We start from the raw sequence: 26,012 nt of genomic DNA, 5'->3' as shown, positions 1-26,012 counted from the left end.
GAACACGATCATTTCTACATTTCCCCGAGACCGCGATTTTTTTTCTTCATAAACTAATGTTTTTGTCTGGGTCTGGGCAAGTTGGAAGAGAAAGAGAGGGAGAGAGAGAGAGAGAAAGTTTGTTTGATGATTGGGCTGGCTGCATGTGTGGTAGCGCTTGTTTTGAAAGGGGGGAAAACATTAAGATATGGCGCATACCCTTTTTTTCTGAATTGGTTCATGTAGCATGATCATATACATCGGAGCGTTGTTTTTTGTGGTAGACGGTTTCTACTATGATAGTGAGGTGTTTGCGACAGTACTCTGTATGTGTGATCTCAGCGTGAGACGAATTACCTTCGGTACCTTGGGTGGCACCGCTCAAGAAGGGCGTAAGGGCGCAAGTGCCTTCAAACCACGGCTAGTGCCTGAGGTATCAATGTTGCCTAGGAAAGCATGAACATGGTTGAGTCATATCGCTAAACACTTACCACATTAATGATACACCGAGTCTTGTATAAACCTTTTACCGTTGCAATCACTCAAAGATAGGATATCACAACACAATCACAATAACTCATACAATATTGCACACCAACCGAATCGCGATACCACATCCTTCCAACATGCCGGTAACAACAATCCCCCACCCCAACTCCTCCTCTTCGGCCTCTTCTCCTACCTCCGCCACACCCTCCACCAAACCCGTCTTCTTCTGGAAACCAAACGATGGCCACGGCTACCTCTCCCAATGGTACTGGTCCAAGTTCACCGTCGACAGCGAAACCTACGCACAAGCAGAAATGTGGATGATGGTACAAAAAGCACGTTGCTTCGGCGACGAAAAGATTGCGAAACAGATGCTAGAGACTACAAATCCGAAGGAACACAAAGACTTGGGACGACAGGTTAGGGGGTTTGATGCAAAGGTTTGGGATAAACGTAAGTGCTTCTTTTCATCCGCTGGAACGAAAGGAAGGAAGGAAGAGATTGCTGAATATGAACTAGGTAAACTGGACATTGTGACACAGGGTACATATCACAAGTTCACCATTAGTGATGATGCAGAAAACCTGAGGCGCATGCTGCTAGCTACTGGTGAGCGTGAGTTGGTTGAGGCTAGCCCTTTCGATCGCATTTGGGGCGTGGGGTTTGCGGAGAAAGACGCACAGAGGAATCGGCATAGATGGGGGCAGAATCTGCTGGGAAGGGCGCTGATGGACGTTAGAACGCGATTGAGAGAGGAGGAGAAGAAGAAGCAAGGTTGATGAGCGGTTCCTTGAGAATGTGTATCGTTAGTGAATTCTTATGGACACATGCTGAGACAGAAACATGCCATCTGCCATCTGAGTGAGAATCAGGTTCTGATTATCTCTGCTTTGACTAGGCTACTTAGGCCAGGGTTCACGCCGTAGGAAGTCTTCGAACAACCCTTCCAATTCTTCTTTAACAGTCTGCGTCCATTCCTGCGGAAATCTATGACCAGCCCTGTTGTATGAATCGAAGATAAAGTTGCTCCACTTCAACTTCAATTCTACTTGTCGAAGCTTCCCCATGCTTTTGATCGAGTGCAGCGCTAAAGACAAAGGGTGATTAAGAGCGAATGTTCCAGACGACCGAATTGTAGCCAGCCATATGAGGAACTCACTACTGCTAGGCAAGATGAAAGTCCCACTGTCGACATACCCAATGACCTCGGTGACTTCGACACCCAGTTCGAGATTCTTCAGAGCCGGCATCGAGTTTAGTAGTAAGAGAGCGGAGGAAAGACCCTGACGCAACAACTTCTCCTGTATTAACTCCTGCTGGATCAACCTCTTATGTGCCATCCTCTGCTTCCCCTTTAATCTGATACTTTCCATTGAGTCCCAACCGCGTGAATCAAAGGCGTCTTCTCTCTGAAGGCTAGGGCGTGGGGGATTGAAATAGTCTCGGTTAGTGAAGAATGGAATGATAATTTTTCGTACACAGACGCGATTCTTCGGCGAAAGGGCTTTGGAGAAAGCCTCGACAATAGGGTAGCAGGTACGTTTGCTGTCTGTCAACACGAAGGTGAAACGCTCAAACAAGTAGGAGGGCACTTCTTGTCTAAAGACGGTGTCAGTGCAGACAAGATTCAGAATGAACTTGCAATTCTCGAAATGAATATCGCCGTAATTATCCAGTGTCACCTTGATGGTTCGGTCTGATTTGGCGCTGATAATGTAATCGTAAATCATCTGACGCAACTCGGTTGCAAGGCGTAAGATACCAGATTCTGGCTCGACCATGCTGGATATGCGTTGGGTGGATTAGCAGCCTCTGTGCCCATTTATTTATACAGGAGATTTCGAATTGTTTGTCGTCGACATCATCGGACTGGATGACAGAGCAAACCTGACAGGTGAAAAACAGCTTGAAATTTACAGTACCAGCATCCGGCTGGTCCTATGCGATGAAGGGTCTTTGGACAGATGCATCGTCGCGTTCCTGCGAGACCACGTGTATCTCCATGTGGCCAGGGTACTCGGACCCTGTTGTCTTGGGTCCAAGTGACAAGATGGCCGCGAGTTCTTTGGGGGTGCCTCATCTTCCGGTGGGCTTATTGGTGCATACGACCAATACCATACAGTAGGGATCGTGGTTTAGTCTGCTGGAGGTCGTCGGACACTTTTCTCGCGCTATTGTCTGGAACTTTGCGCGAGTATTACATACGAGAAGGGCATACGAAAAGGGTGCATCGAATCAGTAATGTATGCGCGCTGCCATACCTATCTGGGTCGCCATCCAAATGCTAAGAAGACGGATAGGGACCAGTCATTCTCAACGCCCGCTACTCAAACAAGACTTGTGCAAAATAAGTCTTTCCAAAGCGGAAGCTATCGCAGGAACAACATGCTCGAGTTGACATCCGTGGTACGTATGTAGCCAGGTGAGGTGAAGCGTGAAGTCGAGTACAATCAATCGGAGCGAGTCGAAAGCAGCGACACTATCGACGGCAGGAAGCGCAACCGTATCAGGAATGGGACGTGGCGGACAGACGGAGTACAAGGTGATGTGAGATGGAAACCCGTATTGGCGTGAGCGACGGAGAGGTGCGTTTCCCTGCGTTGTACTACAGATGGCGAAAGCACACCTTAAGGTATACATTATATCTTGCCATGCCAGCCCGCGTGATAGATGTAGCGAACACCTGCAGTATGTAGTCTAGCGATAGGTTCTCCGCACTATGCAAACGGTCGAAATCAAGGATGATAAAGCCTCCGGCTGCATGTATAGTAACCGGAGCTAGGAGCAGGTCGTGTTCCGCTCTGCTAGCCAATCGCCTCGGCTCCACGCGCGCCACCAAATGCGGAGGCGGCAGGCGCGACCGGATCATCACGTGTAGGAAACACCAGCTCGAGCTCCGGGCGACCTTGTGTCATGAGGACAACAAACGCCCCTTAGACTACCAACTATACACGCATTTTTACGCTGTCGGGACAAAGCGCGCATACCGCTATCCCTCTGAGATGTCTACAATGATTACGTTCGCTGCAAATAACGAATTTTTCCGGAAGCGCAAAAGTACGCATAGACCGTGCGCACGTCGCAACGCGCAGCTAACAGCGTCGCAGGAGTCCACCGCGCGTGCGAATCATGCAAGAAGCGGAGAGTAAGTTCCAAGGATGCAGCAAGCCTGTGGCTGTCGTCTAATTCTATACTAGAAGCGTTGCTCACATACGTTCGATGACGAGGCCGAACCCGGAAGCAATACCCAAAGTGGTGGCGGAAGCAATCCGACATCAACAGAAAGCCCTACAACAAATGGACACTACCATCCTCATGATCCCAGGGGTGCCCGTGGAGATTACGGCCATGCTCAATCCACAATGCCGCCGCCGCAAAGCCCGGCCTCGGATCATACCGCCCCAACACCACCCAACTTTCTAGGCTATCTCAATCCCGAAGCTGTCTTGCGAGAGCAAGTTCACTCTGAACGCGGAAAAACTGCTCAATCACCCAACCACCCTCCAATAGGACAATGGATCGAAGAACGAGATCAAAGACCAGCCTCGACTCAAGCGGGATCAAGCTCTTCGCGGATTGTAGAAACAGGTCCACATTCCAACCAAGAGGATCAAATATCTAGGGCTCTCCTGACTTACCTAGACGCTGTTGGTGTTGACATCTTACCTTCTCGCATAAATCAGACGGCCCTTCTCGAGATATATTTTAGCTACGTACACCCACTACTTCCGCTCGTTGACAAGGAACTATTCTACGAGCAATATAACTATGGCCGAGAACCGCGGATCCTGATGCAAGCGATTTGTATCGTGGCCTCAAAACATGCAACAGCTGCCAAACATCTGTGTCTGGGGAATGACACCCAACCGCTCAATCCACGCGAGTTCTCTCAAAGGCTCTACAACGCGGTCATTGTCGGTATCGAAGCAAAGCTGGAGAAGAACCGCGTTGTGCTCATCCAAGTACTTGCTTTGATATCACTCCATTGCGAAGGTCCAGAAGGCGCTGAGCAATCTTCAATGCATCTGGCACAAGCAATACACCATGCGCATACGTTTGGCCTCCAGTTTGGACACCAATGGAAGAACCAAAGCTCAGAATCCCAAGGAAATCTGGAAGACGTCTTCTGGTGTTTGTGGAGTTTGGACAAGATCAACGCATGTATGAACGGAAGGCCGTTGCTTATGCATGACCGCGACAACAGCTTGAGACAGCTACCCTCAGACCCCGAGAAGCGATCCAGTCCGTTTGGTATATGGCTACAGATTTCAGAGATGCTGGACAAGGTCATCGACTACTACAGGCCTGGTAGAGCTGCCGAGGAGACAGGATGGGAGGGCGACGACTTCTTAGGCTTTGAGGAGATGGTGGGAGACGGTGAAGACAAGCTCGATGGTCCGATCATGAGTAAGACATACTATTTTGTGACTCGCGATGTTTGCTAACTTTCGCAGGCCTCCTGTCGCTTTTCCATCACACCATGTGCATGGCCTCGCACAAGTCCCTCTCTATCAATGCGCCCGTCAAATCGACACCCTCTTATGTCCGACAAAGTCTTTCAGCAACGCGAGTGATCCACCTTCTCAACGCTGAATCTCCCGAGCTACTTCCACCCCTCCCCATCGTACCCTACGCGCTAGGTGTAGCTCTCAGTGTAGTATATCGTCACTTCCGGTCTCGCCGCTTAAAGGTCCACGTCAATCGCGCCACCGAAGAACTCAAGCAATGCGTTCGCCTCCTTGATCGCTTACGAAACGCATGGTGGTCTGCAGGCACGACAGCGGATCTAGGACGAGCCGTGCTCAGCAACGCTGCAGGACGCAACACCAATGCTGTCAATACGCCCGTACCTGCCCCAGCAGAACCCCGTCAAACCGAGCCAAAGACCGAGCCGCCAACACCGCAAGCTACACATAGCCAACTGCCACCACAGAACCAGTCACAACCATGGTCACAGAATATGGGTGATACACCTATTGACCCTCGACTCCAGCAACAACAGCATCACCCTCATGCCAACTCGCCCATGACCAGCCTGCTTAACCCAATACCTGCCCCTACGCCCGGTCAACACCCGACAAGTAGCGAGCGCGCAGATCGTGCGCCTATGGCGGGCCCGCCCGCCGGCTTTGGTTTCGCAGAACAGTCACCGGACTGGCTAAACTTCGATGCGGCGTTTGAGAACTTTGAGGGTTTGTTGGGAAGTAGCGGAGCGGATTTGAGTAATGAGCTGTTTAGACCGTTGAACTATGAGACGTTGGAGGGGTTCCTGGATCCTGCTGCTTAGGTGTATGTACTATATGGGGGTAATTCGAGTCATATATGGTCTTGTAATGATGAAATGTACGATTGGAGACCGATTTTTGGTGGCGTCGTGGCTTAGATTGAATGTGCCTGCGCCCCGCATACACGTGATCAGGCTGAGTGGTGCCCTTCCAGCCGCAATCTAATGCGTGGGCACCAGAATTCTGACCTTCCGTTCTTCGACTGTCGTGTTCATTCTAAGCTTTGCTGTTTTCATCTACACTCTTCTTCATCTCCGTTTGCGGCGTTGGGGAGCTATATCTATACATTGGTGAAGATGGCCGAAGCGCGCGAGAAAAGATACAAACTCCCGAGCCTTGTCAGATCGCTGGACACTCTGAGGATACGGAAACGTTTGACTAGCTCAGCAAAGCTACCCACGACCAAAGAGGAGCTACCAATGACCATGCGAAAACTACCTATACATACAGGATTTATCAGGGAGACAGACCAATCTTCGCATCATGTGTCAATCGAAGGCTCGAAAGCTTCAATTGTTCCCAAGTTTGGTTCACGGCAATTGACTAAGACGGTTTTCGACTTTTTCAGTCGCAAGATTCGTTTCGAACCGCTGATTTGTCCGGTATGCCTCAAGCCTGAAAACTACGAGGGAGATTGCATGCCTGCAAAAATGGTTGTTTGTACTTCTGAGCCATATTGTTTTGGTTGTGAGGTCGTTGCTTGGGCTCTGAAACCCTACAAGGCTTGGCTTAAAGAACTCAAGTTAGGCGAAAGAAAAGGAATTGCGGTGAATGGACGTTCTTACCTTAAGAGTCACCATGGCGGCGATGTCTGGAATGGCAGTAACCTTCATACGACCCTTGTAGACGTTTTAATCCGGAGTAAACCATATGAGCCTACTGAGGGCGCATCTCCTGAATTGATAAGTGAGTCAAATACTTGTGGTCTGGTTTCAATTTTGCAGGTTTTACTGATGGTAGCAGACTCTTCATGTCCATGGAATTTTCCGCGTATCGGTCCTGAAATCACCGGCCATACAGGCTCTTCGGCTGCTATTGACAAGGCGCGGACTTGGTATTCTGAGTGCCTCGTGAATCACAAACGCTGTCTTCAGAATTCAGGCTCGCCACTACCAACCAGGATCATCCTCATCGAAGGAACTGCCAAAGCTAGATTACATACTTCAAGTACCGAACATGCTCCGTATGCCTGTCTAAGCCATTGCTGGGGTGGGCAGTCTGTTATTCAGACTACCACCAGAACGTTAGAGCAATTTACCACTAACCTTCCCTGGGAGGAGTTGCCCCAGACATTCAAAGATGCTATTCAATTCGTGCATGGTTTTGGCTTCAAATACCTGTGGATTGACTCGCTTTGTTAGTATTTCATGGCAATCTGAGCTGAAGCTCTCCATCTGACTCACCGACTGCGACTAGGTATCGTTCAGGACTCGATCGATGATTGGCGCCACGAAGGAAGCCGGATGTCGCAAATCTATGCAAACGCATCCGTGACCTTGTCATCTACGTGGGCAGAGAATCCTTCTCAAGGCTGTTTCGCGACATCTGACAAGAAATACGTATCGCGCACAAGGACCTTCAGAAATGCCGATTACGAGACATATGAGCTTCATTGCCATGAACAGCTTCCTTCGATATACGTGGGTGTAACACCAGATGAAACACCACTACTTAATAGAGGCTGGGTTTTCCAGGAGCGCATGCTGTCTAATAGGATCGTTCACTTCATGAGGCAAGAGCTCTGGTGGGAATGTCGGGAGTCTCTTACCTGCGAATGTCGCCGTAAGAGCCACACCGAGGCTACTCACATATTCGATATGGGCCAGATAGCAAGGATGAATGAGTTCTGCTCGTTCGATGCGATCGAAGGAAATTGGGAACACTTGGTACGGATATATACGAAGAAGTCACTCACATATTCCAGCGATATCTTTCCGGCTTTACAAGGACTAGCGAAGCTGGTTTCACCAAGTATGGGTAAATACCTTGCCGGACATTGGGAAAGTACCTTGACTCAGAGTCTCTGCTGGCACGCTATGAGGACAGCGCAGAAAAAGCCACAGCCATGGCGTGCCCCGTCCTGGTCGTGGGCTGCAGCTAAAGGGGAAGTGATATGGCCACTTTATGAGCGTGGTCGTAAGATTCAGACGTGCGCTAAAATCCTCGGCGCCATGACAAGACCCAAAGGAGACGATCCAATGGGCGAGATATCTTATGGGGTTATTTATCTGAAAGGAAGATATTTGGTCGGTCAGATACAAGACACCCGAACGTCTGAAGAGCATCTTCCTAGTAGCCTTACGTTGAAAGGATCACGACCTTGCATATCACCGAAGTCATTCATATGCTACCCTAGTTGGGATTCCCTCGATCATGAGGACGGAGCGCAGATCGTTGCTCTGAAGATGCTCGAGGTTGCCAGTCTGAGTTCCTGTGGAAGGAAAACTAGTGTGGAACAGTATTGGCTGATTCTGAGAGCCATAAAAGGAGTACAAGGGAAATACATGCGTATCGGTATAATGGAAGAGTTAGGCGCTGAGAAAATAGGTTCGCGGCTCAGGGATCTCAATGCTTTGTATGAAGAAGAGTCAGTAGAGATGGATTTCAAGATTGTCTGATAACACAAACAAGCAGTCGAAAGTTACACTCACTTATCATGAATGCAAGAGATCGACTGCCTGCTTCAATGCGCGCGAAGTAGACGTTCGGGTATCCGCCCAACACACCCCTGCACTCAATCATCTAGCTCTTCTCCTGCGCCTCCTTCTCCTTGATGACAGCATCCTTCTTCTGCGGCCTCTCTCCAAAAATCTGACTCCCTACCCTGACCTCATCACTTCCCATCTTAACCGCACCCTCAAAATCCGCACTCATGCCCATACTCAACTCCAATTGCTCTTCTCCCCACCCCAGATCCTTGATAACCTGATCCCTCGTCTCCTTCAACGTGACAAAATCCTCATTCTCGTTTTCCGCAGTCGTCTCCTTACTCCTCGCAATCGCACCAATGGTCATTAGACCGGAGAGCTGGAGGTGCGGACACCTCTCTATGATGTGCCGGCAAAGGGACAGTGTATCCGAGGGTTCGACGCCGGATTTTGCTTCTTCACCTGAGGTATTGACTTGCACCTTGACGCGCAACTTCCCCTCTACCTTGTCCCCATCCTTTTCGACTAAAGCTTTCCTTCCCTTCTCCAGCTCATTCGCCTTCTTCTCGCTGTCTACGCTGGAAACACAACACAGATTTGGTATCTGCTCAGCCAGCTGTTTGCACTTGTTCGACTGCAGACCGCCAATCATGTGCCATTGTATGGAGCGGGGGAGGATCTTGCTCTTCTCGAGGAGCTCTTGGACGTAGTTTTCGCCGAAATGGGTTTGCGTGGGATTGGAGGGTTGGTGGAGGGCGAGGATGTCGTTTGCGGGTTTGAGTTTAGATACGGCTATGAGGCGGACCTGGGGCGCGTCAGAGATGTTGGCTGGGGTTTTGGTAGGCTTGAGAGATTTGGGGAGGACGTACCTGTTTCCCACCTTTGCTCACGGCATTGATGCGCGAGGTTATGCTGGCGATGTTTTCGGCGAGTTGCTTCGCGCGTTGGGGATTTATCTGCATGTCTTCGGCCATGGTTGGAACGGGGCTATGATGGTGTTCGCGTGTTCAGCCCTGCGGCTCGCTTCGGTGAAGACGTCAGATCGGCGTTTGGGCGTTATCTCCGGGGGATGCACGAGTCACTGTAGGCAGTACGAAGAAGCTCACTTTGGTCAAGCTGTATCTTGACCACTACCCTAGAGGTACTTACATGGCTTTCAAGTTGTAGAATTTAAAGACTGACGACTAATGAAGATCTATTCTTAGGGTGTACTTTCATGTTCTATACTTAGGAAAACGAGCCTCTTTGCATAGCCGAGGGAATGATATCTAAACCTGACTACGAATCGCTATAGATAAGATACTACAAAGAACACCGCAAGGTAGAGATATCAACTGAGTGCTAAGGAGCCGCTGCGTCAGGCTGTGAAGTTTGCCAGGACTCGCTGACCCGCTGCAGCCATTGTTCGCTCGCGCCGAAAATTGGATCCATCAAGAAATCATGCTCAGTGCCTTCAATGACTAAGGGCCGATACTGATAGCTCTGGCTCGGCGTCCAGATGGCATTGAACCAATCCCTCCCTTTGTCACCAACCAATTGGTCGTGCTCACCATGAAAGCAGTCGATAGACCAGACCCTGTTACTGCCTGCCAGTCGATCATCTTCAGCAATTGTCTTCGAAAGAAGCTGCACAGCATCATCGAGATCTTTCCACTCGACAATGGGTGTACTCCATGGAACAGAGCGCTTTAGGAACAACTGGGTGTCTGCCGAGACACCGTCCACATTTTCGGCGAAGACGAACTTGGTGATGTGATCTCGCAAGTCATCCACGGCCTTTGGATCGTCAAGTGCGATGTCCTGGAAAACGTCGGGAGGACCATCCTCTGGCCTTCCAGAGTCGACAGCCCCAGACACTGTGAGTGCAACGGGAGCTGTTGTGGGATCTGAACGCGAAAGTGGCGCGGAAATCCCTTTCACGAATGCGCCACTCAAGCCGATCACTGGAATGATATTTTGGTTGACGAATCTACCGATTGAGCCAAACTTTCCTATCCACGAAGCAGGGAGAAGCTCAGTAGCCTGTAGATGCGTCATCTTCGAATGCGAGTAATGGACCCATGGAGCAAAGAAAGCGACATATGGATGATTGGGATTCAACAGATGTGGGTAGGCGAGAATAAAGTTCATGAGGTAGATGTCGCCTCCACTGTGACTAGCAATCGAAACATGCGAGATGTTCAAATGCGCCAGAAGCTTGGGGGCCATTTCTGTAACAATGAATCAGCTGTCTTCGTAGAAGGACACTGTTAACCTTACCCAGCCAGGTCTGTACACGCTTCTCAGGCTCCACAGCTTCACTACCACCAACGCCAGGTCGATCCGGATGGATGATTCTGACATGGTGGGCCTTTGCTAATTGGTCCAAGGGTGCGTAACATAAGCGCTGACCGAACAGAGCTCCACAGAATAAGACGATTGCTTTGCTGTCGGCGTCGCCAAAATCGGAGTAAGACACATGGTAGGGTTTGGATGTGTTGGACTCGGGGTTCGCGGGAACCACGAAACTGCGGTGAAACCTTCGATCGCAGATGAACTCGAGTGCTCCCATGTTGATGTGATCAGAAAGCTTTGAAGGTAGGGATAGGTGTGATGTGCAAACGTAAGATCGATTTTCACAGCACCAGAAGCACATAAGCAGGTATGTTAGGCCGCCCGACACGCGGCAGGATGCTGCAGGTGCCAATGAACATCGTTGTCCATGTTCTACTTCGATAAACGTTCTCAACGCCGTACTCACCGACTGGGCTATACTGCTGCGCAACGCAGTGAGAAATAGCCTGTAGTCCTCTCGATCTTGCTCAGAGTAGACGCGAAATCCGGACTCCTTAGGCTCAAAGTCCGTGACTAAGACTGCACACGTTCTTCTTGATGGTATCAAGTATCTTTAGTGGCTACCAATGGCATGATAAGAAAAACCCACGAAAAACAAACACATGCTTCACAACAGGGCGGTAACAAAGCTTCTGTGGAATACCCGTGGGGCGCTGACGCAGGTGGAAGAAAGCCGGTATGGTCAGAGAAACCCCACGGAGACAACACCCGGCTTGTCGCCCCACATGGCAAGTAACGTTCCGCAGAACCGCCTCCATGTCTATAGCTCTCCACACTCTATCAAACAGTAAATACAGATTCGAACTAGTTTAAGACGACTAAATGCACTCTAAGACCTACTTGAAGCCTAGAGACGCCCGGCTAAGCCATTTAGTACCTGCAGGAGTTCTGGGGTACTCTCTCAGACAGATTGCTTTATATAGCCAAGCCCCCGTTTAACCCCGGATACACCCATGACGCCCCGTGAGGTTTTATATGAAGGTGAACTTCTAGAAATGAAGTGGTATGCAATTTGAGAGGGGCGGCAGTGAATTGTAATGTATAAAGATGTGGTTTCCGTAGGTACCGTATTTACTGGCGCGGTCGTCCCTTCCTACTCTAGCACTCGTCGACAGCCTATTTTACGATGAGGTATCTTCCTGCTCTTCTTGCCGTTTCGGTAGCGCGAGGTGCGCTTGCACACCCAGGGTCTCCGCATCCAGATGCACAAGGAAGGTACACGATTGAGGCAGAAGGGATTAGAGCGCAGTTCATTCCGTACGCTGCCACCCTCACAAACCTCTTTGTCAAAGGTAGATTCCAGTCGAAGTGCAAGATAGCCTCCACTGACACAATTACAGATCCAACGGGTCAAGAGCTAGATATAGTTCTGGGCTACGACAATACCTCTTACTACCGTAAGCCCGCCGTCGCGCGCTTGACCTAGCATTACTGAACATATTGCAGCCGTCGACCCTGGACATCCCGTCTACAATGCAATTCCTGGACGCTACGTCAATCGCATTGGCAATGGCGAATATACCCTCGACAACGTTACCTACCACACTGAAAAGAATGATGGTCCAAACACCCTACACAGCGGCACGAACAACTGGTCCTTCAGAATGTGGAATGTTAGCGCAGTAACCAACTCCTCAATCACCTTCTCGATTAGCGACGCATCGAACTCTTCTCTCGGTATGATCGGCCGCGTCGATGCGAGCGTCACATACTCGGTCTCGAAGAACAAGTGGCACATCTCCATGGATGCCACATCCCCAGAAGCAAGAACGCCTCTTATGCTGACGCAGCACACTTACTTCCAGCTTGATGCTTTCAAACGACCTGACAACCGCACGGTCTGGAACCATACTGTGTATATGCCAGAGGCTAAGCGAGCCCTTGTCGCCGATGCAAACGCCCTCCCTACTGGCGAGATTGCGCAGATCCCAGCAGGAGCCATTGACGATTGTAGGTGTTTTCCTCCCACAAACCGCACATGAAATAGGTACTGATTTGTGTCTAGTCTGGTCGGCGCCGCATGAACTTGGGTTTGCATCAGGCAATGCCGAGTTTGAGAACCACTGCGGCAACGGGTGCCACGGCTACAACGGCGCTTGGGCGTTCAACGAGAGCAGGAACAAGAGCGCGGCTGTACTCACACTGTCAAGCGCATACAGCGGCATCGAGGCTAAGTTGACGACCAACCAAGATGCTGTAGTGCTGTACACGTGCAATTGGAACGATGGAAAGAGCGAATTCAAGAACACTCAGGGCGTCGCAGGCCAAGACAAGTTCATCCCGCGCGACGGCTGCATTGCTATTGAAGCCCAAGACTACGTTGATGGCATCAACCAGTGAGTACATGATGACGTCGTGCAAGGCCACAAGCTAATATTGTTGAACAGTCCGGAGTGGGGTCGCCTCGACAAGCAGATATCCGGCCCTGGAGACAAGTACCACTGGGAGTCGTCGTGGGAGTTTGGAACAATCTGACATGAGATGGGAGTTGAGTTCGAGAGGGCAGGAACGGGCGGGCTAGGTGCGTAGGAGCAGAGGTAGTAAGCAGAATGTTATGCAACCCGTTGACCCACGGCCAACTGTCAATACCTGGAGCCCCGCATTTGGGCGGGGTGGTGGTGCTCGCGTGTCGCCCAACTACTGCGAAGATGTCTACCTTGGCAGCACAGTCAGCTGGAGAGAAATTGGTCGGTATGGGCGAGCTGGTGCAAGAGTGAAGCGACAATTTTGTCGGGGCTGGAGTGCGCGGGCGGGAATAGCGATCTGGTTCCTGGTACTGGTATCGTGGCGGCGCGGGCTAAGCGGCACAAGCTCCAGTACCTAGCTGCATGGCATGGCTGCATATAGGCCCAGATGTCGCCAGCCTGTTTGCCGTCTTACCTCCCTATACAGCTCCCAGCTGGCAGTGCTGTGTGAATGAATACATGGTGAAGCGACGTGCCCAAAGCCCCAAGACTGATCTTGAAGCCTGATTCCCTCGCCCCGCCCATTCGGCCCTACGACTACCTCATACGCAACATTCATTTGCGATCGACGCCCTGGCCTGCTGCCAAGAAACGACATCATTCAGGATTCGCTCTCCAACACCAGCACCTGTCGACGTCGCTCCGTCGCCGCTTGCACCTCGCTGCTCCGCTGCCCATGCGCCCCTTTTGTCGATCGCGACTGCCGCCTCCTTCTGGTCGCACTTCTTGAGACGCGTCGAGGAAAGGGCCACCCACGGCCAGGTTCCCCAGCATCCATGTCCTTGTGACACTGTGCTATCTCCCACCGGACACCCTCACCACCTCGCTGTCGCTAATCGTCGCGATAACGACCTGATCCCTGCCCGCACAGACATCGTCACTGCACTTGGGCATCGACGGGCCGCCTTGCTACGAGCCCGCCGCGATCCGCCTTGGACGTAAACATCCATAACCTAATTCCTCCATCCATCCCACCACCCTCACCATGGGCAACTCGCAGGGCAAAGAGTCGCAGCCGGAGCGGAGAGGCCACGCCCGCCGCTCCAGTGCACACCAGCCCGCCTCTCCGTCGGCTGCCGGTCCCGCTGCATCAACACACGACAGGCCGGGGAACAGTCCCTATGGCAACTCGCGGAGGGACAGAGGCAGCAGGCCAGATCTGTCGTTCCTCGGCATACGCACGGGAGACAATGCCGAACGCGACCCCGCCCTCGAACCGCGGCGAGAAACAAAGGCGGAGCGTGAGGCCCGCAAGCTGGAGAAGGATCGCATACTCCGGGCACAGGAACGTGAGAGGAGTTTGAAAGAGGAAGGCGTCGACGGAGGCTACTTGGTCACGCTCGGTGTCTATACGGGACCAGAAGACTTCAGCAAGCCTATGGTGCGGCAATTACAGGTATGCTGCTCACTTGCACCACAGCGACATCAACTAATGCACACCAGATCGAGCGTCGACTTGCTCCCTTCTGGAGAGGTCTCGATGACCACGAAGATACTTGGACGGAGCATCAGCTTGTCGAAGTCGTCAACGGCCGCCCACTGCCCGCCGCAGATGATATTCCTCCCGAAGAACCACCTCGAACGAACACGAACAATCACCTCAGCACAGCATGGAACCCCCGTAGCTCAGAGCCCAGTCTCAACAAGCTTACGGTGCCCATGGGCGCTCGATCCATGTCCCAAGAACCGGAGCGCGGAGGCGGCCTCTCCCCTTCGAACCCTACCTTCTCCCTCCCTTCGCCTGCGTCTCCGATCGCAAACAACTCCTCTTCCTCGCCATTCTTCCGTGGACGCGCCAAAACACTTGCCTCGCTCGCAACCGGTTCTCGCAACGCTTCGCAGTCTGATATGGCCCCACAAGAACTACACCTTCCCAAAGACCCATACGTGAATGGCCAACGGGTCGAGGCTTTTCTGTACAAGAACGCCTCCGAGTGTCCCATCTGTTTCATGTACTACCCGCCACATCTAAACAAAACACGGTGCTGCGATCAGCCCATTTGCTCGGAATGTTTTGTCCAGATCAAGAGACCCGACCCGCACCCCCCAGAGCATCATGGAGAACCCGGCGCTGAGGGCGCGCAACCTGCCGAGCCAGAGGAAGAGGTTCAGCTAGTGTCAGAGCCAGCTGCTTGTCCCTATTGCACACAAACAGAGTTTGGAGTAACTTACGAGCCACCGCCTTTCAGGAGAGGACTCGTTTACAATGGCCAGGGTCATAATGGTATGGGTAGCGCGACATCGGCAATGTCTTCTACTTCGTCTTTGAACTCGCCTACTGCAGCCGGACCCGGACGAAGAAGAGCGACGTCGCTTGCAGTCACCGACAAGACTGTCATCACAACCGATATGGTGCGGCCCGACTGGGCAAAGAAGCTGGCTGACGCAAAATCGCATGCTTTGCGAAGGGCTGCCGCTGCCACAGCTCTACATAACGCGGCGTACATGATGGGAAACCTTCCACAAGGAGAGAGTCGATTCGGCCTGGGAAGGAGAAGAAGGATATTCACTAGCGATAGTGCCGGTAGCAGTGGACATGGAACGCCTCGGCGCGAAGGCGAAAGCTCATCCACTCAGCCAGGAGGTTCAAGTGACCTGTTCCCCAACCGCATTAGCTCGAGGAGAGGCAACAGGATTGATGATCTTGAGGAGCTCATGATGATGGAAGCTATACGTCTTAGTTTGGCAGCCGAAGAAGATCGCAAGAAGAGAGACGAAAAGGACGCTGCCAAAGAAGCCAAGAAGGAGGGCAAGAAGAAGGCGAAGGAAATCAAGAAAGTTGCCAAGGCCCAACGCAACATTGGCAGTGGCTTTCACCCAATAGAGGTTGACGGCCTTGACGAAACAGAAGCGAGTAGCTCTTCAGCAACCGGCAAAGGTAAGGGAGTCGATCGGTCTGGTGGCGCCGGCGGTTTCAATCCCATGTCAGAACCGACATCGACTCTCAACACCCCTTCTACCAAAGACGACCCGCAAAAGCATCTCGAAGCTAGTCGCGCGCAGATTCAGCGAGAGACGTCCGACTCTGGTAACACCACTGGTCCTTTGAATCCTGAGAATAGTAGCGAACAGTCACAGCACCGCTCCGTCCTCCGCAATATCTCCAATGCGTCATCATCCTCGTCATCATTCGCAGAGTCCTACCAAAACTCACTACAACACCAAGAACACCAGAGTAACCTTGCACCTGGATCAAATTATGGACCCAGCTCGAATGCGTCGGGGGTTAGTTTGGGTCAAGGCGAGACTGATACTCCACCGCAGGATTCGACAAACATGGAGCCCATGTTCAACTTCCAAAGTCTGACAAAGGCGATTACGCATGAGGATGAGGACAAGAGCGGTAGGGCGCAGTTCATTGAGGATGTTGGGGAGACGACGAAGACAGAAGAGAAATCTGCTGTAAACGGCAAAGCCGCTGAAGAGTCAAATGGTGTAGAGGGTCAGAGCCAGACTTTAGGCTCTGCAGAGAACCAGACCTCCGACCCGCTGACTGAGAGTACAATGACACTCAAGCCAAATGAGGAGACATCGAAAGCGGGGAATAACGACGAGATCAGTCCAGCGCCGCCTGTTCAACTTGTGTCGGACGCCTCCCAGAACCACACGTCAAACTTTGACCAGAAGCACCTTGGCGAAGTAAGCATGATGCATGAGTTGAATCACCAGGCTACACAGTAGACTCTTTGGTTCCTCGTATATAACAGTAACAACCCTTTTTTCTTCTTTTCTCCCTTCTACATTTTATGCATTCTGATCGGTGTTAAACAATGGCGCAGGGGAGCAGCTATGGATGCATGCATCTCGTAGGCGAGGCATATCTCTTATTTGACAGACAATCGCTATACTTGTTCATATCTCTTATCTCGGGTTCCATGGGCTTGGGCGTGAGGTGTTTTGTGGGTGGGTGGGGGGATGAAATTGCTATTGGTGTGGTGTGCTGAGGTCTCTCACGGCTAGAATCACAGAAAGAGAATGAATGTCATCTTCATACCAATACGGACCACTTTGAGTGCAGTAAGCATATATGAGTGAGAGAGAGATGTTTGGACTCTAGTGAACTTATCATATATCAAGCATGTATCGTGGATATATAGTTCAAAATGGTTTTTTCCATAGCAACGGTAAAAGTAAACACAAGAACCTCCTGCAACGACCTGCGTGTGCTTTTCGATACTCCTCATCACGTGCACTCTGCTTGGTTCAGGTAGCATGCTGCTATCGTGTTTAACGTATCTGTACGCCGTCGCAATGGCCATGTTCATATCCCTTGTACTCCGTGTCCCAAAACGCCGTGGTATCATGCCATCGCTTCGTAAAAGTCGTTATATCGTTGCTCACACTCCTCTTCTGTTCAGGAACCAAACACCATGATCGCAAATGCCTGAGCGATACCGCCAGGCCAAAGCTCAGCGTGCTCTTGTTCCTCCTCCTCTTCCTCATTTCCATCCCATCACCTCTTGCTCGTTCAACCTGTGCAGCCCTAGTACATCAGTCCCCTGATATCCGTATACGCCAACTGCTGCAGTGCAGCGCTCGATTGGCAGCATCTGGAAAAGTATATGCTGACTAGATCCATGGTTGTGCGGATAATGGCGTGTGGCTTTCCCGGATGGAGGAGGTCGAGGAGGGTAAGGGCCCAGCAGCCTATTTGGACGATGAGGAGGAAGGCTATGCAGAGACGGAAGGAGGATTCTTTTCCCATGGTCGAGGTCTTTGTGTGTTGGAGTGGGGCGTGGATGTTTGTTGTTGTTGCAGTAGTTGTTGTAGTAGTGGGGTGGGGTGCGGGGTTCCGTTGGTGAACGTTCCGTGATGTTTGTTGCGTGGTATCGTGTATCGTAATTGCTGCTATCGTGAAGCTCCAAAGCTATCTCTTCCCGCCAACAAAAGAAGGGCGAGAAATGCGGAAAAAGACGTTGAGTTTGCCGGTTTGTGAAAATGCGATAGCAGTGTGGTTATATGTGAGGATAAGCAGAGAAAAATAAACGAGGCTGGGTCTGTGTTATTATTGTGATTATCTTGTTGACCCCAGGATCCATATGTATGCGTGAAGAAATAGTCGGTGTGGTGAGTTGGCAGAAGCGTGCATACGACTAGATTCCCAATCTTAGTCTAGAACAAAACAATTGTCTTGCTACGATATGGATAACAAGAGGAAGAAGCAGGACAAAGTGGCCTGTGTGTCACCTTTGCTCGCATTCTTTCTGGTCACGCGCCATTACAATCACCACACCATGGCCTTGTTCTACTGGAGCAGCTGGAAAGATGCTCTCGTGATTCCCCCGCAAGCGAAAATGTCAAAATCGTGCTTGAATGTCGGTGTGTCCGTGTTATGTGATCTGCTCGGCTGTATCGTAGCTTCCTGTCAACATGCATAACCCACAGAAACTAGGCTGCAAGGGGTTTAGACGCAACTCGACATGGACATGTGAGCGGCTCAGAGCCGTCCGCAGCCCTGGGCGACAGAGGTTGAGCCCCACGGTTATACCTGCCAGCGAGGCTGTACGCGGGCTGCGGGTAGTTGTCCGGTTGCGCTTCGGAGCCCATTGGAATAATTGGTTGGTTTTGGAGTTGGTATCGGCGCGCGCAGTATCTTATCCCGAATTGCGCATTTCCCTGGGCGCTGGCGTCCTGCTCTTGTACGTCTTCGATTTCTAGAGGAGAATAGATCCACCCGTAACACTGTAGCAGCTGGCGAACTTCGGAGCTACCGCGGGGCGCTTTCTTATGGCGATAGCGCTTGTCAAATGTCAACGCCCGGCTGGGCGGCAGCTACCTTGCGAAGCTTTTCTGACAAACTCGGGGCCGCGCCCAGACCCTCACGAAGCTTGTATAGCCAACCAAACTTAACGACGTTTGTGTACGAGTTCGGACAGACGCTCTGACCTCACGACTTCACAGCGACGCGCGTTACGTCCCCTAAACAAACTATCGCTGACATAGTCTCCTTCACTCCGTTTCCGCGTGAAACGCCCCGGAGATGCAACCGTACGAACCCCGAGTTTACAGGCAGCGAGAAATAGTACCAGAAAAATGCCGAGCCTTTCTCTTTGGAGTTGGCATGGCCGAGTGCGAGAGTGGTAATATGGAAATGCTTACGCAAGGGTCTCAAGTGTAATGGTGTCGTAGTTCAAGGCAGCCGCAAAAGAAGTGCCGAGATTTGCTGGGTAAAGCTTCACGGTGCAAGAGTAGATGGAACAGCTTACGAAAAGCTTCGGGCGTAACATCGGTGGTCGAGTGCGAGGCAGACAGATGGTGAGTATCTGCTTTGGGGCTGCGTACAGAATGAACTCTATATGAGAATGCTATGTTTCGTGTGAAGATGATGGCTATTCAATTACAGAGAACAAGCGGTTTCAAGTGAAGCTGCGACATCAACGACATCATCACCACCAGAGGTACGTGGCAGCCACATTATTCCCGTTAGTTTCAGCCCCAAGATAGCGTGTCCAGGTGTGGCTGGTAGAATCCGAGGTCCTATCGTGTCCTGCCCGGTCTGGCTAGTGCCCTCATGCATGGTACAAGTCCAGACTGCAGCCACAAATCACTCATAGGAGCGATACCTTCATGTCGAGCTTTCCCCGCATTCTTGCAAATCTTTGTCTTTGAAGCTTCGTTTGATCTCGTCCTTGTCATTCTAACCATGGCGCAGCTAGTTGAGTTCAGGCGGTCAGATCTCCTGGTAGAAGTACTGCCGAGGTACACCGACAAGCCTTGCGACGAGAAGATCATGCGGAGGTTTCATGATGATGAAGATGAGACTGGGAGTCAGGTGTCGAGCACAATAAACCTTGAGGATCTGGAGGTTCAAAGACAGTCAAATCGAGATCGCGCATCTCAAACTTGGTGGAGCAGGTTCGGTTGTTGCAGACGAAGACGCGAAGAAACAGATGCCGAGAGAAGGGCGCGGAGGATACGATGGTATCGCGGGTGTGGTATCAGTGTTGTTGTCCTAACAATCTTTGGTACTATCGCGGCAGGGTAAGAAGACTTCGTCTACACATGGGAACGGATTGTTCTAACATACTCTAGTGTTTACATAGCCTTTGTGTCCGTACTGTTACGGCGACTCGCTCCTCCTCCTAGGCACAACGGCCTCCAGCATATTGTCGACACTTGGGAAGAACCAAATGCAGGCGTAGCTTTCCAATACGACTGGAGGGATGACTTCAGCCGTGATATCGTACCGAAGAACTGTCACTCCCACAATGACTACTGGCGCGCTGTACCTTTGTATGCGGCGCTAGCAGTAGGATGTACCAGCATCGAAGCAGACATCTGGCTGACCGAGGACGACGAGCTACTAGTCAGTCACTCATGGGAGTCTATAACCAAGGACCGGACGATAAAGAGCCTATACCTCGACCCGTTGGCAAACATTCTCGAGCAAAGAAATGCAACAACAGCAGACTCGCAAGACAAGAAGACTGGGATCTTCGACATGGACCCAACCACAACGACAGTCCTACTCATCGACTTCAAGTCCGACGGCGCAGCAACATGGCCAGTCCTACTCTCCCAACTCGCTCCACTGCGCGAGAAGAACTGGTTAACCTACTATGACGGCGAGACTCTACATCAAGGACCCCTCACCATCGTCGGCACGGGAAATACTCCCTTTGACCTCATCCAAGCCGCCGCAACGGACCGCTACATCTTCTTCGATGCACCCCTCCTCTCCGTCTCAAATGACTACGACACTACAAACTCCTACTATGCATCTTCTGCCCTCAGCAGCGCAGTGGGCAAGGTATGGTTTGCGACCATGTCATCAAGACAGATTGAGAGGGTCAAAGAGCAGGTCGAAGCAGCGGATGCAAAGGGCCTGAAGAGTAGGTATTGGAACACTCCGAGTTGGCCGATTGGTAGACGAGATGAGGCGTGGAAGGTGCTGATGGGTGCCGGTGTTGGGGTGCTAAATGTGGATGACTTGGTTAGTGCCACGATGTGGAATTGGGGGTGGTGTGTTGTTGCCGGTATTGCGCTCTGTGGGAACAGCTAGAATTTATGTTTGTTATTCATGGATAAGGATATATCCAAGGAAATATCTTCTTCAAAACTCCCCAGCCACGCGTCCTCATCGCACTCCAGCGTCGAGCTCTAGTCCCATTGCGAAATGTAGACGTAGTACGCCTACGTATACAGAATGAGTCTCGAAAGTCATATGGAATCTTACCTACTACATAGATGTTATTTCTTCTCTTTCTCAGATGCAGGATGTAATGCAGCGCACAACACTTCTACCTGACTCCGGCTTTCACGATAGCACTAGAAATGAGGTACTGTAGGCCCTCAAGGGCGGGTACCGTACTATTGGAATCTACCCAAGAAGTTGATTGATCTACATCTTATGCGAAGATCTCGGGAGGCGTTCCACATTACTTGTGCAATGTTGTGCTCAGTGCTATTCCCGCCCGCAGTCCAGAAAAACGTCATCGACAGTGTTGATCGATGGCTGAAACTCCACCTGCGTGGGGTTAATTCCGTCCCAGTCCCAGTGCAACTCCCGCTCGCAGCCACGTCACGTCATCGCCAACGTGCCCATTCGTCGTATCGATCGTGGTTTTGAACATCAACTCTGGAGCCCTAACAGCTTTGGGGCGACGACGGTTCTGTTTGGACCCTGGTTGTGGGTACATTTAGCGGTTGATCGCAAGAAGCTTTACCTCGGGATCTACAAGGGCTAAGAATAGACCCATCTTTTTGGCACCCTCTACGAACAGCTGTCAACTCTGCTCTTTAGCACAAGGGTCAAAGATGTCTAAATCGTTCCAAGGGCTCATTTCACCGCCACAGGGTTCGCAGCCATTCAACGGCCGAATGTACCTTACATGTCGGTTGCTTGTGGCTGAAACAGGCACAATGCAAGCCTTGACAGGGGTAAGGGATTACGTGGACAAATCCTCGAATTGGGGAACCTCCACTTGGATTCCCCGGGGATAGGCGAGGAGACTGTGGACCAGTGGCCGGCATACGACGTCGTGTTTGAGGACTGCCCTGTACAGAAGCGCATTAGTTGCTTTTGCGTCGGCTGAATCTGCTCGACAGTCGGCGCGGTTTTAATATTCGTATCCCGAGTTTTCAACCGGTCATGGTTATGCGACGCGATCGCGATGCTACCCTGCTGAAGACAATTTTGCTCTGTTGAGCTCGAGGCGTATCGATACGCGTGTGCCTGCATCTGCACCGGGTATTTTGGCCAGAACCGATCAACGACAGGGTTGGCCGATCTGTTGAATCATGCCTGATGTGGGTGAGTGAGTGAGGCTGAGGAAACCACACCCAAGTAGCCAGATAGCAAGACGAACGACGATGAACAAAGCATGCCTCTGTCCAACGTCTTCGATCTGCATTCATAACGGTAATTAGACGGCCGGCCTGGCAGTTACATGTGCAGCCAGCGGTGACGATATCTGCTTTCGGTGATTCGTTGTGGCGACGAGCTAGCGGTTTCAGTGGCATGTGGCTTTCCCGCTAACCCCTCCCTGCATACCGCTAGCCATGGTCTGGGGACCGGCGCGCGGCGTCGTTCGTCAAAGTAACTCCTTGCCATTGCTCTACTTTTCTTCACTCGCTCTTCCACCCTCACTTCTCTGCTGTTGTGTCCCCGAGAGCCTCTTCGCTCGTTTCCCTATCTCATTGTTTCCTAGAGTCACCCCGAGAATCGACGGCAGGCCTTCGTTGAATCGCTGTTGTTTTATGCATCTCCATTGTACTACTCGTTCAAACGGCTCCTGAAAAGGAAGTGCTCGACGCACGCTCTCCGCCAGCTTCTCTTTTTTCGCAAAAGCCTCCGGGATCTGCATCCCATTCACAATATCCACAATACCCCGCCTGCGCGTTCGCAGTAACGACACGGCTCCTACGAACAACCTCTAGATTTCCTTTACATGACAAGCAAACGATCCTCTCAGAGGTCCTTTAGACTCTCAAATCACGGCTTCCAGCCTCTAGCCAACGAGAACATGGAGAACCGAACCACCGACATACCCCTCCAGACTGTCGTCAGTCACACCCCCTCACAGTCCTCCCCCACATCCGGAAATGAAAAGTCGGAGAAGGGGCATACTTTTTCACGGGGACGCAGGAAGCTGGCAGTGGTCGACTCCAGGACTGGAGCACCGCTGCCTCCCCGCGCAAGTGAAGAGAAGACAGCTCTTAACCGCATGGGCAGGATCTACACCAAGATCCTGAACTTCAGCATTGTCACCCGCTACATGATCTACGTCGCTCCTGTAGCGCTGCTACTCGCCATTCCTATCATTCTTTCGCAGACGGGCACGATTACGGGCTCCATTGGCAACACAAACCAGAAGAAATTCTGGATTTGGATCGAGATCATATGGCTCAGTTTCTGGGTCATGAAGATTGTGGCACACTTTATTCCTAACGTATTCGAGTTCCTTATCGGTGTGGTCAGCCCGGGTGTCAAGAAGTATGCGCTGCTATTGAGAGCCGTGGAGAAGCCTCTCTCTTTCGTCTTCTGGATGATTGTCAACCAGGCTACTTTCCCTGCTGTAAGTTGTGCGAAAAGCCCGCAGATGAACGTGTGCTAACATGGTGTAGCTTGTCCGAGTCAACCCCGGCAAGGATAGACTGGGCTGGATGGACACCATGCAATCGGTCCTGCTTGCCCTCCTCGTCTGCACCATCATCATTCTCGCTGAGCGCGTCTTGATCCAGCTCATCAGTATCAGCTACCACCGCAAGCAGTTTGACGACAAGATCAAGGAGTCCAAGCGCAACATCTACCTCCTCGGTATCCTCTATGACACTTCGCGGTCGCTATTCCCCGCCTACTGCAACGAGTTTGCTGAAGAAGACTACATCATCCAGGACACAATTCTTGATCTCGGTTTCGGTAGCAAGAAGGGAACAGCCAAGCATGGCCGATCCGGTAGCCGCACGCCCATGCGTCTTATCCAAGAAGTTGGCCGAGACGCTGGTCGCATTGGTGATAAGATCACATCAGTTTTTGGTACTATCGCTTCCGAGATCACTGGCAAGAAAGTCTTTGACCCCAACTCTGCTCATTCCGTCGTCTTGACCGCTTTGGAGAGGAATAAGAGTGCCGAAGCTCTGGCTAGGCGTATCTGGATGTCCATGGTCGTCGAAGGCAAGAGCGAGCTCTACTTGGAAGATCTCGTCGAAGTCATGGGTCCGGGTCGCCAGGAAGAGGCTGAGGAATGCTTTGCTGCGATTGACCGAGACGGAAACGGCGACATCAGCTTGGAAGAGATGATCTTGACTGTGACTGATTACGCCAGACAGCGAAAGTCGATCAACTCGAGCATGCACGATGTTGACCAAGCTATCAACGCTCTCGACGGTCTGATCATGACCATTGCTGTCATTGTCTGCATTTTCGTCTTCGTCGCTTTCCTTGCTCCCGCTTTCCGTACCACACTCGCCACATCCGCGACCGCTCTTCTCTCGCTCTCTTTCGTGTTCGCAACGACTGCCCAGGAAGTTCTCGGTTCTTGCATCTTTCTCTTCGTCAAGCACCCGTACGATATCGGTGATCGAGTCGATATTACCACTGAACAGCTTACTGTGGAACACATTGCTCTACTTTACACTGTGTTCAAGCGTGTCACCAATGGAAAGACGGTCCAAATCCCCAACATCGTCCTGAACTCTCTATGGGTAGAGAACATCACACGAAGCAAGGCCATGCGAGAGCAAGTCTCGGTCTTCTGTGACTTTGGTACATCATTCGAAGACATCAATCTACTTAAGCTGGAGATGATGAGCTTCGTTCGCGACCCTGTCAACGCCCGCGAGTTCCACCCTGATATCGACATCGAGGTTGTTAGCATTGCCGAGATGAACAAGCTTGAGCTTCGTGTCGAGATTCGTCATAAGAGCAACTGGTCCAACGAGTCACTGCGCGCATCTCGAAGATCCAAGTTCATGTGCGCGCTTGTCGTTGCTTTGCGCAAGGTTCCGATCAATGGCCCAGGTGGAGGAGATGCCACTCTGGGCTCGCAAGACAAGCCCACGTGGTCCGTCGCAGTTCCTCCTGCGGAGGCTGTCGCAGCATACGAAAAGTACAAGGCCAACGCCGACGCTGGCCGTCTGCACCCACTCAACCCCGCCCAAGAGGATACCGGCAAGTCTACCGGTACAGACTACCTGGGCACCGAAGACAACGCAATCACCTCTCTGAACAACAGGAGACCCGGTCTAGACACGATCCGTGACGACACCTGGGAAGCTCGCGACGACTCCAGTACCATTGGCCGTCCTAGCATGTCAGACCAAAGGCCTGATCTCGACGAAGTCCGCGGTCTACTTCGCAAAGCCAGTTCAGCTGGAAAGAGGAAGGGTGGCACCACGCTATCACCATTCGGCTCCCGCGTCTCTGTCGATACACCGCGTCAGAACCCACCACCTCCTCTACCACTCAACATAGTACCGTCTGGTGGCCAGTACGCACAGCCACCAACAGGCAACTTGCCACCACCGCCTCGCAGCACTGCTCCTGGATCGCCGAGTTCCATCTCCACGGGACAGGTAGAGGAGTACTCGTACCAGACTATGGTGCCTCCGCCTCGCTCACGCAGCCGACCGCGTGCTCCGCAGGTGGAAGAGGATGAGGGCGAGAGGCAATGGCAACCTAATGCCAATGCGACGGCGAGGGCCCCATCGAATACGAACAACCCGTATAGGAGTCCGGGGTCGCCGCAGCAGGGATTCCAGTCTTTTAAGAGGGAGTAGAAATTCAACTGAAAGGCCTGTAAGCACGGCATATCATGATCAACATGATTATGCTCGCTAAGGCTAAGGATGTTGGTGTAGGGGTTTTCAAA

General features: G+C 51.7%; 9 protein-coding genes across 9 annotated transcripts; 6 read left to right on the top strand and 3 right to left on the bottom strand.

Moving 5' to 3' along the window:
- Positions 1-605: 605 nt before the first annotated feature.
- Positions 606-1,247, top strand: AA0111_g768 (hypothetical protein; the record flags this gene model as incomplete). The annotated part of the gene is made up of 2 exons (XM_028654043.1): positions 606-921; positions 988-1,247. 2 exons carry the CDS (start codon positions 606-608, stop codon positions 1,245-1,247), a joined length of 576 nt encoding a protein of 191 aa, XP_028512321.1.
- Positions 1,248-1,367: 120 nt separating this feature from the next.
- AA0111_g767 (hypothetical protein) lies at positions 1,368-2,249 on the bottom strand (the record flags this gene model as incomplete). The annotated part of the gene is made up of 1 exon (XM_028654032.1): positions 1,368-2,249. The coding sequence occupies one exon, from the start codon at positions 2,247-2,249 to the stop codon at positions 1,368-1,370; it is 882 nt and encodes a 293-aa protein (XP_028511982.1).
- Positions 2,250-3,830: 1,581 nt separating this feature from the next.
- AA0111_g766 (hypothetical protein) lies at positions 3,831-5,755 on the top strand (the record flags this gene model as incomplete). The annotated part of the gene is made up of 2 exons (XM_028654020.1): positions 3,831-4,875; positions 4,923-5,755. 2 exons carry the CDS (start codon positions 3,831-3,833, stop codon positions 5,753-5,755), a joined length of 1,878 nt encoding a protein of 625 aa, XP_028511981.1.
- Positions 5,756-8,495: 2,740 nt separating this feature from the next.
- Positions 8,496-9,375, bottom strand: AA0111_g765 (hypothetical protein; the record flags this gene model as incomplete). Its single annotated transcript, XM_028654009.1, has 2 exons — positions 8,496-9,206; positions 9,271-9,375. 2 exons carry the CDS (start codon positions 9,373-9,375, stop codon positions 8,496-8,498), a joined length of 816 nt encoding a protein of 271 aa, XP_028511980.1.
- A 367-nt stretch (positions 9,376-9,742) lies between these two features.
- Positions 9,743-10,952, bottom strand: AA0111_g764 (hypothetical protein; the record flags this gene model as incomplete). Its single annotated transcript, XM_028653998.1, has 2 exons — positions 9,743-10,611; positions 10,661-10,952. 2 exons carry the CDS (start codon positions 10,950-10,952, stop codon positions 9,743-9,745), a joined length of 1,161 nt encoding a protein of 386 aa, XP_028511979.1.
- Positions 10,953-11,861: 909 nt separating this feature from the next.
- AA0111_g763 (hypothetical protein) lies at positions 11,862-13,210 on the top strand (the record flags this gene model as incomplete). Its single annotated transcript, XM_028653987.1, has 5 exons — positions 11,862-12,027; positions 12,076-12,132; positions 12,182-12,685; positions 12,741-13,071; positions 13,123-13,210. 5 exons carry the CDS (start codon positions 11,862-11,864, stop codon positions 13,208-13,210), a joined length of 1,146 nt encoding a protein of 381 aa, XP_028511986.1.
- Positions 13,211-14,185: 975 nt separating this feature from the next.
- On the top strand, positions 14,186-16,881 carry AA0111_g762 (hypothetical protein; the record flags this gene model as incomplete). Its single annotated transcript, XM_028653976.1, has 2 exons — positions 14,186-14,596; positions 14,644-16,881. The coding sequence occupies 2 exons, from the start codon at positions 14,186-14,188 to the stop codon at positions 16,879-16,881; spliced, it is 2,649 nt and encodes an 882-aa protein (XP_028511985.1).
- Positions 16,882-19,843: 2,962 nt separating this feature from the next.
- AA0111_g761 (hypothetical protein) lies at positions 19,844-21,202 on the top strand (the record flags this gene model as incomplete). The annotated part of the gene is made up of 2 exons (XM_028653965.1): positions 19,844-20,181; positions 20,233-21,202. 2 exons carry the CDS (start codon positions 19,844-19,846, stop codon positions 21,200-21,202), a joined length of 1,308 nt encoding a protein of 435 aa, XP_028511984.1.
- Positions 21,203-23,165: 1,963 nt separating this feature from the next.
- Positions 23,166-25,920, top strand: AA0111_g760 (hypothetical protein; the record flags this gene model as incomplete). Its single annotated transcript, XM_028653954.1, has 2 exons — positions 23,166-23,717; positions 23,767-25,920. 2 exons carry the CDS (start codon positions 23,166-23,168, stop codon positions 25,918-25,920), a joined length of 2,706 nt encoding a protein of 901 aa, XP_028511983.1.
- Between the last annotated feature and the right edge of the window lie 92 nt (positions 25,921-26,012).

The sequence above is a fragment of the Alternaria arborescens genome, assembly GCF_004154835.1.
Source record: "Alternaria arborescens strain FERA 675 chromosome Unknown contig_1, whole genome shotgun sequence".
NCBI classification, from domain to species: Eukaryota; Fungi; Ascomycota; class Dothideomycetes; order Pleosporales; family Pleosporaceae; genus Alternaria; species Alternaria arborescens.
This window is presented reverse-complemented; position numbering and strand designations above follow the sequence as displayed.